A 17,792-nucleotide genomic window follows, 5' to 3' on the forward strand; every position below is an offset into this window, starting at 1 on the left:
TGGAATAGATTAGACCAAGGAGTTCCCACCTGCACCAGAGAAGAGGCCTTGAAAGCAGCTGAGTTGAGTGTTAACAGGCCTTCACGCACTGGCCACGATGAGGGAAAGGTGAGTCAGCAGCAAGCCTGGGGGCGGACATTCGCGGAAAGAGCCAGATGGAGGATGTGGGGTCTGGAGTGGCAGCCAGAGCGAAGGCTGAGCCATCAGGGAACACAAGCAGGCCGTCCAAGCCAGGCGGGACCAGACCATAGGTTCTGTAGATCTAGCCTCAACCGCAGGTACTCACAAAGCTCCCAGGGTAGAGCCAGTCTCACCCCGAGAGGCTGGATACTCACCCCAGGGAGTACCCAGACCACCCCCACCCCCACAGCAGAAATCAGCAAGGATGTAGAAGATAATGCATGGATCTGAGGACTCCACCTTCTCTCTGTCTCGACGGGGTCCTTTAGCCACAATTCCATAAGAAGCCCAGACACTGTCTTGAAAAGATAGAAAAAAAAAATGTAGGTATGTAAGAGACTAAGCATTTTTTACCTAAAGGATGGACGATTTACCTAATGTATCTATTTAAATAGTTGTTCCAGAATATTTTCCCTCTATTCAGTGGTTGGAGGTTCATAAGGAAGATAAGAACAATTTTAGAGAAAAGAAGATGCTACGTCTTCTTTGCACATCTGTGAGCAGGGTGAAAAAATCTGCAACCTTCACACATATGAGTGTCGCCAGCTTTTCCCGTCCTCCTCCCCGCTGCTAAATTTGGTGCTGTTCGGGCTGTTCAGTCCCTCCCATCCACCCACACCCGACTGTGTAGAAGAGCTCAGAGGGTCCAGACCAGATCTTTGGGACTTTCAATCCAAAAGCAGGAAAATAAGAGAGGGAGAGAAATGGCATATGCTACATGGGTAGATTCTAAGGAGAAAAGAATAAAAGAAAAGCTTTTCTTGCAAGAGACCATGGAGAGCAGGGGCCAGGAATGTATTCAGACACATCGTGTGGGAGTGGGAGGACAAAGAGAGATGCAGGGAGAAAATGGGTGGATGGCAGAGCCTGATACCGTGGGGAAAGAGAGTGAAAGAGCCTGATTTTGTTGGATATTAGAAGACAAGAGGAAAACCATTTTCATAAGAACTGCTTTACACCTGTAGTCCCAGCTACTTGGGAGACTGAGGCAGAAGGCTCAGATCACTTGAACCCAGAAGTTCAAGACCAGCCTAGACAAACAACGTAGCGAGAGCCCATCTCAAAAAAAAAAAAAAAAAAAAAAAAAAAACACTTCTCTAGACTACATACTTGGATCTCACTTATATTCCTTGGATTTAATAGTAAAATTCCTATCATGACTTTGCCTCTTTGAACTTCCCCCATTTAGGTACTGAACAACACAGATCTCAACTATGACAGGTTTACAAACATAATGACCCTGTCATTATACAAGAGGGTGATTTGTCTCCTAGGGACATTTGGCAATGTCTGCAGACATTTTCTATCATCACAACTGGGAGATACTGCTGGCTTCTAGTTGGTACAGGCCAGGGATGCTGCTAAACGTCCTGCAATGCACAGGACAGTCCCTCACAACAAAGAATTGTCCCAGCAAAGATATCAACAATGCCACAGTCAAGAAACGCTGAAATAGAAAAATGGAAGAAGGAACACTTGGTTCCTTACACCTTCCCTTTCCAATAACAAATGAAAAGACAGCTTTTTTCATTTGAAACGTTTTTTCAAGCTCGTAGTATTAATTCTTAAGCAGCACTACATACATACAGTAATCTCAGCCTAACCATAGAAACTGGTTTCCTAAAATCCTTTAAGGTGGAAGAATTCTGGTTGAAGAATTCCAGGCCCTGTGGAAAAATAATAAGTTTCTAGAAAATTCATGAACAAACCTTATAAATATTTTTGTTCTCAATATGAAAATGTGAAAGTAGCACACCAAATAAGATAGCTATCCCATGTAAGACATGACCACCACGGGCAATCATGGTTACTCTCCATCCTGTGCTCACTGCCAGAGAATCCTCAGAATCCAGCTCTCCTCCCATCCCACTCCTCCCAACACTTTCACTCAGCTACTAGCACATCTGTACATAAGATATAGATACATAAGATACTTCTGGTACATAAGATACATCTAGTATGTAAGATATTCACTAAGAAGGGTTATCAGGGGTAAGGATGTTAAGCATCCGTGGTATATTTGACCCCATGTCCAAACGCTTTGGAGTGCAAAGTCTCCTAATACTGACACCATGGGGGACAGGGGTGGGGAGGGAATCTTGGACATAGAGAGCAGTGGGACCATAGCAGCATCAGCATGGAACCACCTGGCACATTCAGAGAACTGCAAACATCTTTGCATGTCAGCACATAGAGTGCAGGAATCTATCAGTTAGATTTCCTGGTTGAAACAACAGAATCTAACCTAGCTAGTTTAAGCAGGAAATGAATGGTTTAAAGGTATTGGGTAGCTAACGATCTCTTGGAGAGTCAAAGAGTAAAGTTGAGAAGTTTTTCAACCAATAACAATACCCAGGTCACACATCTGGTCAGTATGCACAGACACCGTGATTTGCACAGGACACAGTGGCCAGGGCCTCTGCCTCCACTCTTTGAGGTCTCTCTATTATGCTGTGCCACCTTCACTGGCAATGTCTTCTTCCTCACACTTGTGTGAACTGAAGTTATTCATGGCTGTAGTATCCTGGGGAAAACTGAGTCATCTGCATCCGGTTGCAAGGAAGGTTATGAACTTCAGAAGGCTCAGGCTGGACTCAAAGTCCCGAGGCTCATTCAAATTAAGTAAGAAAGAGAGCTGTGATTGATTGGCAGTGTTGACCGTGGATATAAGAAAGGTAGATATGGTAATGTGTTACAGACTGTTTGTGTCTCCCCAAAATTCATATGCTAAAACCCCAACCTCCAGTGTGACTGTATTTGGAGCTGAGGCCTTTAAGGGAGTAATTAAGTTTAAATGAAGTTACACGGGTGTGTGATTCAGTAGGACTGATGTTCTTATGAGAAGAGACACCAGAGAGCTCCACTCTCTTTCTCCCTCTGCATGCAGGCACCAAAGAAAGGCCATTTGAGGACACAGTGAGAAGGCAGCTGTCAGCAAGCCAGGAAGAGAGCCCTCACCAGAGACTAAATCAACTGGCACATTAATTTTGGACTTCCAGCCTCCATAACTGTGAGAAATAAATGCCTGTTGTTTAAGCCACGCAGCCTGTGGTATTTGTTATGGCAGCCCCAGCTGACTAGTACAGACTTGTGGTACACAGGTCACACAGTTCCCATCACTGCCTGAAAACTTTCAATTTGCAATTTCTTCATTAAAGGTTTTTAGGTAGGAAAATCATATAGTCCAATTTTCATTTTTTGAAAGACAACTCCTGTAGCAACATAAGATGGGTAGAGGTGGGGAAAGGAACAGATAGAAAGTAGAGAGCCTAGTAAGGTGGTGTCACAGTAACTCAAGGGAGAGATGATGAGAAGCCTAGCTAAGCAGTGACAGAGGGAATGAGGAAGTAGATGGATTTAAAAGACATTAAAGGGGTAGAATCTACTGGATTTGGTTATTAAACAGAAAAGTCAAGGAAGAGCATAGAGCAAGAACTCCCTAGTTTTTGGCTTAGGTAGTTGGGTAGGTGAAGGTGAAATTCGTTCAAGCAGAATATGGAGGAGAAACATGTTTGGGAGGAAAATTAACTCATTTTTACAAAATCTCACAGTATTGATCCACAAGATACTTATTAGTTACATGGGAACCTGGCCACTTTTTCAGAGGACAAATCTGGTAGACACTACTCTTAACCAAGGGAATGAAGTTAACATTGCCAATAATTGAATAAATGTTCACCATGTGCTTCCTGATAAGATGAGTTAAGAGGAACTCAGCATTGCTTATGAAGTATCCTTGCCAAAAATTCATAAGACAAAATGAGAGATATTCTACAAAATAACTGGCCTGCATCCAACAAAAATAACAAGCTTGTGAAAGATAAGGAAAAACCAAAGAACTGTTCCAGACTAGAGGGAAATAAAGACACCTAAGAACTGAATGCAACTCATGATCCAGGTTTTTTTTGTCCTATGAGGATTATTATAGGCCAGGGTGCAGTGGCTCACACCTGTATTCCCAGCACTTTGGGAGGCCAAGGCAGAAGCATCGCTTGAGCCCCGGAGTTTGAGGGTTCAGTGAGCTATGATGGCACCACTGCACTCCAGCCTGGGCAGCACAGTGAGACTCTGTCTCAAAAAAAAAAAAAAAAAAAAATCATCATGGAGCAATTAATGAAATTTGAATACAGCCTATAGATTAGCTAACATATTGTTTCAATATTAATTTCCTGATTTTGGTAAGTGCACTAGGTCACTTAGGTAAGAGAATTCTTGTTTTTAGGAAATATACTGAAGTATTTAGGGTAGACAGGCCACATCTCAAATGGTTCTGGAAGAGAGAGAGAGAAAGAAAGAGAATGGCAAAGCATAAAAGCACATATTGTTACATTTTTAACATTTGGAGAATGGATAAAGAGTATACTTAAGCCTGAAATTTATATCAAAATTAAAAAGTTCTTTAAAAGAATACATTTATTCTGGATCTGACAAGTTAGACACAGATGCTTGTGGTTACCAAGGTTCAGTGAATTTTTTTTTTTTTTTTTTTTTTTTTTTTTTTTTTTTTCAGAAATGAGTGTCTTGCTACATTACCCAGGCTGGAGTGGAGTGGCTATCCACAGGTACAATCATAGTGCAGTAAAGGCTTGAACACCTGGGCTCAAGCAGATCTCCTGATTAGCTGGGACTACAGGTGTGCCATTGCACCCAGCTTCAGTGAATTTTTTGTCTAGGGGTCAGTATTCTTCCTCCATTCCTGGACAGTGAGCCCTTGGTGACTTTATCTCCTGGGTTCAGGCCATCTCACCTTCCCTCTCCCTCACTGGCATCATGCCAGGCCTGGCCAGATACCTCTGGAAGACGTACAGTGGGCTGCGCCATCATGTCTGCTTTTTCCAGTCATTCAGATTACGAGGCTTCACAGGCCCTGGGGCAGGAGCAGCCTGGGTTTGGTATGGAACTCACTTTGCCTTCCTGGCTCAGTCTCAGGGTCCCGGCCTAATCAACCTCAACGTTCCTGAGCCTCATCCCTCTTGGACTACCCTCCTTTCAGGAAGTCAGACAGGGTTTCTGGACTACTCTCTTCCCAGAGTGGGGAGACCTCCCCCAGGCAGTCTCCTTTTAGGGTCCATTGCTTTCTTCTGTCTGGGGGTGATGAACAGCAAAGTTGGCCGCCCCCTTCTTACTTCCTTGGTGCAATGGGACGGTACTATGGGTGCCTCCTCATATCCTACTGCAAGAGGCCAGGCCACCAGTGCAGAATTTGCAAGAGTCTGTGAGAACCATGCTAGGGGCCAGTGTTAGCCATCTCCCCACTCTGGACTGTAACAGGAAGAGGATGGAAGAGTTTTCTGGAAAGTGTTATTACTGTGCAGTGGCATTTCTCCATGTCCCTCTCATGAGTAAATGCAAAAGAGTGTCTCCTCTCTTCTTAAGACAAGTGAAAGTAATCACCAAGCGAGCCCTCAGAGAACTTGGGAGGTGTCCCTGGAGTGTGACAGACCTGAGAAAACTAATGGCAAGCAGCTGAGGCTACTAGCCTAAGGTAGGGAGGGAAACGGAGAGCAGGAGCGAGAGAGAAGGCGGGTGAGAGGGAGATGCACTGAGTGGGAGCTCGCCTTCCATAGCAGGTGTGCACAGACCACCCAGGAGGGACTGACCTGGAGACTTCAGTTAAAGAGCTTCATCCTAAGTGGGAGGTGGCAGGTGGGTTGACCCAGCAGAGAAGTGGACTGAAGCAGTCTAGGAGCCGTGTGTTTGAAGTTGTCTGTTGCTAGCCGGAGGAGACGTGTTCAGAACAGAGATTCTCCAGGCAACCCACATAAGTAGTCCACGAAGGAAAGAGGTTGCTTTGAGCATCAGACTCTGAAAATAGTAATGCCAGATCTTGCTAGGACCTGACAGCTCAGATGGGGCCATTTCTCCTGTCCCCTCGTCCTCTGGACCCTGCCCACTCCAGAGGAGTCAGCAAACTCAGCAAGTGCAGAAGGAGCCCAGAAAAAGAGCAATAAGTCAACTTCATCCTGCCCTCTCTCTCCTGTAAACCTCCCAGCTTGGGGCAGGTCTGAATTATCACAGGAGAGGCGATACTTTAACTTTGAAGTGAGAAGTTTTGATTATTATTCTGAACTGGACACTTAAATTACTGAAATGACATTTTTGGTAACTAAAAGTGACTGAAAAAGCAGTGGAGCCTGTGAGACTTCACTCAGGGCTGGGAAAGCAGTAGCTGCAGAGGAGGGAGAAAAGATCTTAGAGGAGGAAATCAAATTGTTTTATACCCTATAGAGTCCCACTTGTGAATAAAATGGCCACTGTAGAATTGCTGGCTCCTCCTCCAAGTCAGGACCCTGCCCGTCTAGTCAGGTCCCCTCCTTCTGGAGTCCTTTTTGGTCTCCAGGGCAGCCTGTGCCTTTCTCTGCTTGAATAAGGTTCTCCTATGTCTCTCTTCTGGAGCCAGCTTTCTGTTGCTGTGGGCTAACCCCCCAACCATCTTTTTCACCTCAAAAATACCATGAAGCTGCTCAGACCTTTCTGTAACCATGAGGAGTGACTGCCTCCCAGAAATGGGTTCTCCCAACCCTCACCACTGGGAAAACTGCCCACTGGGGGACAGATTTTCCTAAGATGGCAATGAAGTGGAGTGATTAGTGATGTGCACTGCAGTCAGATTGCATCGGTTCAAATTTCAGATACTTTATTTACTATCTCTCTGACCTACACAAGTTCTTTAACCTTTCTGTGCTCAGAGACATCATCTGTGAAACGGGAATAACAAACAGCAACAATCTCAGCCTGTATAGGTCCACATGAAGAGTCTAGCACTCAATGAAGAGTGAGCACTCAATACATGGCACCATTTGTTCCTGTGTTTTGCTAGAGAGTAGAGATACTCTTCAGAAAAGCTCCCCTCGGGCCTGCATTCTTGAATCTCAGTCCTCATCGATGTTTTCTCCTACTCTGAGTTTTGCTACAAGAGGGTGCTTTGGGCTAGCTCTGTAGCCAGCTCCTTCCTAGCTCCACTCAGGTCTCCTTCCCGTTTCCTGAGAGCTGGGAAGAACTCCAGGGCATCATCTACCCAACCTCCACTCTATTATTCTCCTAGGGCACTGGGGAATGGACTAGGATGTGACACACAGATCTCCAACCTGCCATAAGCACAGCCAGATGGGTATCCAGCTCCACACTCCTTCCCTGACTGCCAGAGATGCAAACTTAAGTGTATGCCAGTCAGGTTGAGTAACAGCGTTCTCGGCCTCAGGAGACCTTAGCTATGTCTGAGAGGATGGAAATAAGCTGGGTCATGGCCTATGGTCCTCTGACCTGGCTCTCACCAACTGAATAGAGCACATCTCCAAGGTTTACGTTGAATGGATAGATCAATCTGCCCTGACAGAGAACTTTTATGAGTGCAGAGTAGAAGATGAAACAAGTGCATGGTTGCCCAACTTTTCCAGTTTTCTTTTCACATCCATTGTTTCACTAGTCTAAAATGACAAGAAGAGTGTACTGGGAGGATATGTCATGACAGCTCAAAAGGAAGGGGGCTGAGAAATGACTGAAATCACACTGGCTTAAGGGTATCAACTCCCATGCTCCAACATTCAGGCTTTTAAAGTCCTCTTCTAGGAACTAAGCAAACTTGAAAATATTTTCAATGGAGAAGCTAGAGGCTTTAGGATAAAAATTTGTCCACATATTTTGGACACATCCTTGTCATGGCCTTATTTGATCTTGAGTTAAAACATTAAAGAAAACTTAAGTTTTCTTAATATTCAAGGTCTTGCCTCACTTTCCACCACTCCAACATTATCAAAAAGAAAAATGCTGATTGGATTTAGAAGTTGTTTATAAAAAGTAACTTGAGTGCATAGTGCTTAATATGCAAATAGTACTCTGATGAGATAGATGGGAAATCAAGTCATCAATGACCAAAGGAACCTGCCTCCCCAATAGTCCACCAGAAATAATTCTATCTTATGGGTATACAGCCCTGTGAAAATGATCTACATTTAAATATTAAAAAGCAAGCACATTTCTCTTGCCTGATTCACCAGAAAGAAGGTAATAAATAACAAAGGGCCAGCAGATACTCCTTATGATGCCATGGTTGGTATGTGCTGATTCAAAAATATGACAAGTTCTCAAATTAGTTTCTAGTAGCAGAACATATTTTTCTTATTAAGAGACAATGTAGTTTTCCTACATCAGCCATTATGAAGCAAGCCAGTGTATGAGTTAAAATGACTGAATGGGTTAAAAACTGGTGAAGCAACAGGAAAAGACATAGTAGTGAATGGTTGCTCACCAGAATGGAGAGGGTTAGAGATAGGAGTGATGGCCTTTAAATACATTCATTAATAATTTGAGGAAGGAAGTAAAGTGCAAGTCTGTGTATGATGCAATATTGTTCCAGTTACTAAACATCATGAAGAAATGAGAGGAACTGTAGATGAATTTAAAACACAATGCAGGGGCAATAAAGGGGATGAGATGGAACAGCCTTCTTGTAATTGTACTATGAGTAAGTTTTATTAGTCTTTACAAAATTTTATTTCCCAAATATTTTATATTAACGAAACATTAACCCTACTAAAGAGCTCTTCAAAGTAGGCCAGTATCAGTAAAAAAAATTAATGTCCTTAAATGTTTGTTCAGAAATAGAGTAGTTAGAAGTGACTTCAGATGAAATGGAGTTTTGGATTTTAGTGAAACAGTATGAGCCTGAAATCTGCAACAGGAAGACTGCCTGGAACAAAAAAAAAGTGGAGTGTCACTTCTTGTAAAATTGTTTTCATACTTTTAGTGACAATTTCATAATAGAGTTATGGACTTGGAGTTCAGCTAGTGAAAAAGAAGGGAAATTAGAAGAATCTGGTATAGGTATTGATACTTTAAAGAAAGGAACAAACCTTCAAAAATTAGCTTTTAATTTCAAATTATAAGTTGTTATTAAAGTTTTCCATTTCTATTTTAACCATGTGGACAGGTATGATAATGAATAATAAATACAAATCAGAATTTTCACAAAAGGAAAACTCCAGTCTGCAGAGTGGAAGAAATAAGTGAGCTAATAGGATTCCACCCATTCATTCAATAGGTATTTCTTGAGGGAGTTTAAAAAGTGAATCTAGGAGAAGAGATGAGACAAGCACACAGGCTCATGTAATACCATTGTATTACAGAAATAAGAACCCCTGTTTACGAGAGAAAGATAGATGGACAAAGCACTTGGCCAAGCTGGAGGAAGGCAACAGAGTTCGGCTGGTGAGAAAAGTGCCTCAGTGTGTCTGGAGATAAGAAGAGTCAGGTAGGTTGGGTCCAGGCCTAACCTTGCACATTTGGCTGAGGAATTTGAACTTTATTCTTTAGTTATTTCTAGCACTGTTCATGACCTATAGCATACACTTACTTGCTGGCTGAAGGGATGAATGAAGCCATTGATGTGGTTTTTTTTTTTTGAGCAGGCAACTGACAAACTCCAATTTTTGCTCTAGGAAGATTAATGTAAGTGGTGTGTAAGAGGAATGACAGGGATGGAAGACCTATTACAAGAATTCCAGTCAAGAGCATGAGGTCACATTTCCTGAGTTAATCCTACTACGTGCTCAGCATTCTGATAGATGCTTCACCCACATGCTCTCAATAATTATTTAATCCTAATAACAATCCTTTGAAGAAAGAAGAGTAAGTATAGCAGTCCCATTTCACCGTTAGAGAAACAGGTTCAGAAAGGTTGAGTAACTTGCCCAAATGTCACATATGTAAAAGGGCATGCCTTTAAAAATAAAGCAAAATCCAAACTATAACACATTGATACTCTTCAAATGAAGATAATTTTAACAAGGGCAATGACAGGGGATGGAAAAGAAGGGAGAAAGAAAGATTTTAGCAGAGTCAGAAGGATGTGGCATCAGAAAACAGTATGGGGACAAGGGATGAGAAAAAAATTCTAGCCTGAATAACAGTGTATGGGTATGAACTCAGATTTGGAAAGAAAGATAGGAAATTAAGTTTTGGACTTATTGTTTGAAATGACAGGAAAGCACCCATATAAGAGGAGATGAGTCACTTTCTCCAACAGGTGTAAAGATCACATAGAGGGAATAGGGGTTACGCACAACACAGGCAGAACTGGAAGCTCTGCTCCTCAGCACCAGACATATGCCAAACTCTGGCCGTTCCCTCTGGCTGCCCGGCGTTTGCACCAGCTGCTTCTACTTCTTGGTACACTTCTGCCTCTCCCTGCTTGTCTTCAGTTCACCCCATCAGGTGCATTTTCTAGGAAGTCTCTCCTGACTCCCCAGTTCCCCCACCCTACTTCTTGTCTCCCAGTGTCTCTGTCCTTTTCTGTGTCTTCCTCCAGACTGAGCTACCGGAGGGCAGAGGTTCTCTTCACCTTGACCTCTGAGTAGTCTCTGAGGTTATCACTATGTCTGATCCTTAAAAAGTATCTGTTGACTGACTTCTGTTGTTGTCCTGGAAAAGAACCACCCTGCCCTATTAAGTCACGGTTTCTTCCTTCTTAGGGCAGCGCAGTTAACAACCTCATGACCAGGAAATCATCTTCCTCATCACATACCAGGCAGGGTATTATTCATATGGTTTACTCACTGTATAGAGTTCCCTTGAAATAAAGCTAACAATTAGCTTTACAAGATTTACAAATTTCAATCAACTTTTAAACAAGTCCACTTGTGGTGGTGGTGGGGAACACTTCTTTGCTCCTTCTGTTTCCAAAATACACAGGTGGTGGTAGATGCTTCAGAATTTCTCTGTGGGAGGGTCGCGGGCGCTGTACTCATGGTGGAATTGGAGTCTACGGTCCTTTTCTTGAACCGGCTTTTGCGGAGTAGAGGTCTTAAGAGTAAAGCTTTGTGTGTGAGGTGTTCGGCTTGGCGGTGGGGAGCTGGTGGATATCATTGGGGGAGTCGCTAATGCGTCTCTTGACTCCTTTTGAATAAGGTAGTTTTGAGGTCCAGCCATCTACCAAATTCCATTCTATTTTCTTTCCACTTGGAGTTCCCCTGATTGGGAAGGGCCTGTATTTTTCCCAAGCGTTAGGAGATGTGGAGGTCTGTTCATGGGGGAAGCCCAATTCCCAGGAGGATTTAGGGATCGCCCGCCGGCCGGGGCTTTCTCTGGGGGTTTCAAGGCTGCTCAGAGCCATGACTAGCAGCCACACTTGGCCTGCGCCACAAGGCTGGGGTTCGCCTCTTCTTGGGCAGTCCGGGTTTGTGGGAGGCGGGCGCGGCGATCGCGGAGACCCGGGCGGGGTGGGGGCGGAGCCGCGGCCGGGCGGGGCGGGGCGGGGCGAGCCAGGCCGCGGCCCGGGGGCGGGGCCAGGCGCGCAGCTAGCCGGGCCTAGGCCGCCGTTGGGCTCCGCCTCGGCCGGCTACGCAGGCGGCGGGGCTGCGGCACGGGCCGGGCGGCACCATGGCGGCGGCGGCGCCTGCTGCTGCTGCTGCGAGGGCTTCTTCTGAGGCGCCGGCGGCGAGTGCGACGGCAGAGCCCGAGGCCGGGGACGAGGACAGTCGCGAGGTTCGAGTGCTGCAGAGCCTGCGGGGCAAGATCTGTAAGTGGAGGCCGGGCTGAGGGGACACCCCGGCGGCGACGGCCGCGGGGCTGAGGGAGCAGCGGGCGCGCGGGGGCGGCGGCACCGAGACGCGCTGGGATCGCGGGGCCGAGAGGGGTCTGGGGCCTGGGCCGGGCGCCAGCGCTGGGCACGGGCGAGGCTGGAAGGGGGGGTGTGTTGGGGGAGGCGTCGCCTCGACGGGGCGGCGTGGGCTGGAGTTGCTCCTCTCCGGAGGGAGTGGAGAGCCGGGGATGTGCCCGGGGGGCTGGAGCTGCGCCGGCGTAGGGGGCTCGGCAGTGGGGCGCGGCCTGGACGCGGGGCCGCCGGAGCCCGGGGCGCGGCCGGGGGCGTGCGCCGGGGGCGTGAGGAGCTTCCGGCCGCCCTCGCACGCAGGCCTCCGGGCGGCTGCGGGCGCCGGGGAGCGGCCGCGAGGTGGGAGCCGAGCGGTAATTATGAGGAGGCGCGGCCGGAGGAGGAGGAGGAGGGCAGGGAAGTGGGACTGGCCCGAGGGGAGGGGGCCGCCTGTTTCCTGGGCTCCAGAGCCTGTGAGAGGTTGAAAAAGGCGCCCTGAGCTGGAGGAAGCAGGCCGCCCTGGGACCCGAGTGGCTGCCGCGCCGGGAGGGGTTCGGGCCCGAGCACCTGTGCCGGCCCCACCTCGCTGCGGCGGGGACTTGAATTGAGAGACGGCGTGACTGACAGGGACTTCAGGCAGGATGTAGTGGCTTCCTGTGAGCAGGTCTCAAAACACAGTCATCCAATCCGCACTTAACCCACTTAATTCCTTTCCTTCTCAAGCATTTAATTGTTACTTTTGTGAGCGAGGCATACCAGTTGACGAAATACAAAATTTGCTCAGAGTCTTGCTATAGACCATTTGAGTTCAGTCATTTGGACATTTTATTTTAAAAAAATGATCCTTTAGTGTCAGATTGCCATTTTTTTTTCACAGTAGTTTATGCAGACGAAGTGCCTTTTCCCCCGTATTTGTAAGATACATCAATAAATGTCATTTTTGCATTCGTCGAAAATTAGCATTATTTTCTTTTTTCAGTTTTCTTAGGTTGGAAACATGCTTCATGTTTTATGTAAATAACCTTTAGTTATGAGGGGTACTTTTCACTTTGCAGAAGACTGAATTGCAGTAAAATGGCTAACCATGCTCTTTCTTGGGCAGGATGTAAAATTTTCCTCTCCTTGAATAGTGATATTATTAATCGAGCTCAGATTCTCACACTTTCCTCTTTTCGGTTGTTTCTCCTTTCAAGTGTTTGGGGTTTTATTTAAACCTCAAAAGCAAACATTTTAAATTTTCTTTTTATTCCCTGAAGTAGTCCTGGGATCCTTAAGAGATTACAGTTCTTAAAACCTGAAAATGACACCAGAGAAATAGATCTTAGTTCCTAACATTAAAGTTACCTTCTAGGATTTAAAATCTTTCCAGAATTCAGATTAAATCTTATCTTTAATGTGTGCTTATGTCTAATTTAATATTTGAGGAAACTGTAAATGGACCAACGTTCTCCCCTTGAGCTGATTTTCCATATTTTTGCCACTTTACATTTTAGTGTCACTTGATGCTAGGCTCTGTTCATTGTAGTCTCACGGATACATAACTACAGGTTGTACCATGGAACTGCATGTACCCATGTCTTGGAACTGAGGGTTAGGGTTGGGCGACTTCCAGAAGGACTTTGTTGTCCTGCACTTTCAGCTGCTCCATGGCAAAGACCACTAAGAACAGTTTTGTAAGAGGGTATCACTGTAAGTAAAACTTGAGTCTACAAATTTAAAAAAACAATTTTGTTTCCATGGTTTACAGTAACCTCACCACCCAGACTTGGAGATTGATCATCCAGTTGCTGGGAATGATATTATTGCTTTAACCATAATCAAGGTATTACATCTGTTATCCAAGTCAGTTTCTTTGCTGTTTAAATTGCTCAGCTTACAGCTCAGGTCATGGAGTGTCAGCTTCATAGAAAAAAATGTATCAGTATACTTACATACAGAAGGCCATGCCCCTATTTCTTTACCCTCCTTTTAACTGGTGTCATCTAGAGATGGTTGACATTCAGAACCTTGTGAAGAGATGCTGTTTTCTGTTTCCCTGAAACTGACATGTGGGTTTTGTAGGGTGGGGGCTGAGAGGTTGGAAGTGTTATTAGCAGGTGCTGAAGTTACAGAATGGGTTGACGGTGGTTCTGACAATGAAGATATTAAGCAGCTTGAAGGGGAGGGGGTAACCATGTCAGTTTTCCTCTTCACCATGCTAGGAAACCTTGGAAGAAAGCCTGATAGTATCCACAGGCCTCGAGATGTGCTGGCAGATTCCAAACTAACTGATTGGGAGCCTTTGATCTGGAGAGTTAGATCTGTAGGACTGAAAGTGAGCCAGAAAGGAAATGTTCTTATTTCTGGACTTGAGTAGGACCTTTCAACTCCAAATCATCCCAATCAAAAGTGAGGATGAATTGATTTATATATCTTTAAAGTTCTAGGCTAATAGTCCAGGGATTCCATTCTTGTGTTTATTAGTTTTCCCATATACATCACAAGGTGAAATATTAGATTGACAGATTGAAAAACCATTTTTGTGGCCAATTTTAAACAATCCACTAAAATTAGCAATTTCAGATAAGACAATATTTTGTCTTATAGACTGATCCCCAGTTTTCTGAGATCATTTCAGTGCCCTAGGAAACCATGGCAGTTTCAAATGGTCTGCTTCCTTAAGTGTATTCAAGAGGCAAGTTTGGTGATTAGATATCCTAGGGTTGTCATATGAAGCCTTGATAAAAGAAATTAGGGGTGTACTCCACACTTCATTCATCCTTGGGTCTGAATTCCTGTGCAGTGAGTAGCAGGTATGCTAGCACACCTGAAGCACATTTGCATACTCCTCTCCCTTCCCCCCAAAACCCCACACTCAAGCAAAGAAGGGGATTGGGACTTTCTTCTTTGTATATCTTCAGAGTTTATGCTATTATTTTGTGACCTCCTTCTTTTTAGTTACCACTTTTTTTTTAAGTTTGCTCTCACCCAATTAAATCACATTGTAAAAATGTTGCTCAAAGCACCCATTGCCACCTTACGCATGGGCTTATCTTCTCAAAGTATACCAGATTAATAAGAGAGCCAAATGTGAAAATTTGTGTGAATTTTTAGATGTGTGGTACAGCATAAAATCTGTGGGACCATGATGTGTTCCACAACTCATTTGGTCTCCCTGTTATCTTGAGACCAAGACCTAGGGCTATTTGGGATATAGTTAAGTGCTTAAGCTTAGAGGCCTACTGACTTAACAAACCTGGGTTTGAATCTTTACCTAATTTCCAACTTTTGTTAACTGCTTTGTGCTTCCATATTCTTATATGTTAAATGGGGATAGTAAAAACACCTATCTCACAGGATTTCTATGAGGATTAAATAAGCCTTTCTCCCCACTCTTTCCCCCTAAGCCCCAGGAGCTAGGTGAAACATGGACCATCTCTTAGGAAAGAGTAGAGTATGAGATAAAAACTAATCTATGTCTGATGTTCTTGTCCAACATGTCCTGGGGTTTCCTGGTGTACAAAGCTGATTAAAATCAGAAAACCTGTATTCTGCTTCATGCATTTTAATTAATATTCATGTGATTTAAGGCAGCTTACTTAGCTTATCTTCCTCATCTTAAAAATAGGAATAATTTTTAAAAATAGGAATAATGCTTCATCACTAGCCATTGTGCACATGTTCCATCTGCCTGGGATTGTCTTTCTTTTTTCCACCACCCCATATTTATGTCATATTTATGTACTATTCTTTCTTCAAAGGCATGCTGTGTGTGATCTGCCCAGAGCTTTCTTTGGGCCACCTCCACCGCCATCTCTGGCCAGAGGGTGTTAGGCATTTCTGCTGCTGGGGAATCACAATTCCTTGTCCATTATTTATCATAGCATATTTTTAAAAAATTATTTGTTTATTTCTCCCATTAGACTGTGAGCTCTTCCAAGGTAGAATTCATTCTTACTCATTTTTGAAAACCATCCTGGTGTTAGCCAGGTGCCAGAATAGGCCTTTAGAAAATGCCCCACCTCACATGTTATTGTGAGAATGATTTGAGATACTGGATATGAAAGTGTTTTGTAAATTATACAGCAAAGCAAACTAGAAGATGTTAGCATTAGTAAAAGAAACTGTATGGGTCTGTGTCAGAAGTTCATCCTTCTCAAAATTACAGTGCCCACTAAGTTTAGGTCTGAACTGATGCCAGAGTTGCCTCATTAGGAAAAGGATTAAATTTTTCTCAGTGTTCTGACTGCTTATTATTATGGTGTTTGAATATTGTTACCAGACTGTATTCATGAAAATTGTTACTAATTGGTCCTGGATCCTGGAAAAGAAAATTCCATAATCATACTTTACATGTTATTTTTATTTGACATGGCAGGTTTGAATTTTTAAGTAATACTATAAAATATAAATCAAAACATTTTATTAACTATCCAATAGAGTTGAGAGGAGGAGATTTAGAAGGGTTTATTTATGCTAAGAATTCATTTTTATCAGATATTTGAAATAAGATGATGAGTTATTTAATAAATTAATAGAGAGAGATTTAAAAGGGTTTGTTCATGCTAAGAATTCATTATTGTCAGAAACTTCAAATGATGAGTTATTTAGGATGGAGGAAGAATCTATCTTTCAGAGGGATGGAAACTGGAGAGAAAAGGGTTCTTTGTAAAAGTTCACAGAGCAGTCTGCTAATCATTTGCTCTGCGGAAGACAGGAGGTAAACCTCAATGAGTTCATAGAGTTGTTTTTTTTAAAACTTAGAACTCTTTGAATAGACCCTTAAGTGACTGTGAAACTAATGTAGCTAGCATAAAACCGTATCCTTTTATCCTTTAATCATAGATGCTAATCCTATTTCCTTGTTAATGTGCTTATGAAATTATTTGACAATAATATCAGATTATGTGTTTTATCTACTAATAAAGTTCTGTGCTCTTTCAAGAACTGTTAACAAAGTTTTGTTGTATAGTCATATTAATGTAAATTAAGAAACTTTTTATGTACATTAGGACATTTTTGTGGCATATCTTTAGCTTTGTCAATTTTGTCATCAAAAATCCCTAGCTAAAATGACTCACCTTATAAGGTTATATCAGTACATATATAAACACCAGTGAACTAGAACTGACAAATTTGTTACTGTGAGCTTGATTCTAACGATGCCATTAATGACAGAATGACTTTGGGCAAATTCTTTAACCTTGGTGAGCCCTTGTTTCCTTACTTGTAAAATGAGAGGTTTGGATATGGTCTTTAACATCCCTTTCAGCACTTTGATTATTTGAACCATTTGCTTTAAGACAGTACATCAGATACTTTTATTTTAGTACTTAAATGTATTTAGTATACTTGTTTTGCATAAGATTTACTATTTTAAAAATACTTATCTAGGATTTATCCTAAAAAATTTTGTTTTCTGTGACCATTAACTAATTAATTCAGCAGTACATAATACATATCTGAGTGTCTGTTAGGGGACAGTAGTCCACTGGACTGTGAAATGGGCCTAAGCTGTGAACGGGATGAAAAAGGTCCTTACTGTTTTATCCTAAAGTCTAAGCAATAGTTGTTTTTAGACATCTGTTATTCTCAGAGAATTACAGAAATTTAGAGCTGGAAGGTAGAGAACGAATCTAACACTCAGAGATGTCAAGTGTCACACAATTGATGGCTTGTTGGGCACTAGTCCACTGTTATCAAAGTTCTTTCTAGAATGCTACATGGGATTAATGTATTACTATGAATGTTGCAAGTGTACTATATTTAATATATGAAGATCACCGTATCTGTTCAGAAGTGGTAGTAGATTTTCATTGTGCCATTTACACACTCTTATCAGTTCCTTCTTAAGAACTTTGTGAATTGGTTAGTATGGTGATAAAACTATGGTTGTGACCTAGGTGGAGTTGAACTTGGATGTTTACATATTTGGGTCAAGTTCTACATCAGCTGTTTTCATTCCTGACTGCCCATCAGCGTCACCTGTGAACGTAAAAAAAATTCTGATGCCTGCTTTACCCCAGATCTACCGAATAAGCATTTC

General features: G+C 43.3%; 1 protein-coding gene across 2 annotated transcripts in view; it reads left to right on the forward strand.

Annotated features, from left to right (window-relative positions):
• Positions 1-11,522: 11,522 nt before the first annotated feature.
• RASA2 (RAS p21 protein activator 2) overlaps positions 11,523-17,792 on the forward strand; it is a 112,436-nt gene continuing 106,166 nt past the window's right edge. For both annotated transcript variants that reach the window (XM_045539357.1, XM_045539358.1), the window contains exon 1: positions 11,523-11,695. In XM_045539357.1, coding sequence (XP_045395313.1) covers positions 11,557-11,695 — 139 coding nt within the window. In that variant the 5' untranslated portion in view covers positions 11,523-11,556. The remainder of the gene's footprint in view (positions 11,696-17,792) is intronic.

Source organism: Lemur catta, chromosome 1 (genome assembly GCF_020740605.2).
Source record: "Lemur catta isolate mLemCat1 chromosome 1, mLemCat1.pri, whole genome shotgun sequence".
Taxonomy (NCBI): domain Eukaryota; kingdom Metazoa; phylum Chordata; class Mammalia; order Primates; family Lemuridae; genus Lemur; species Lemur catta.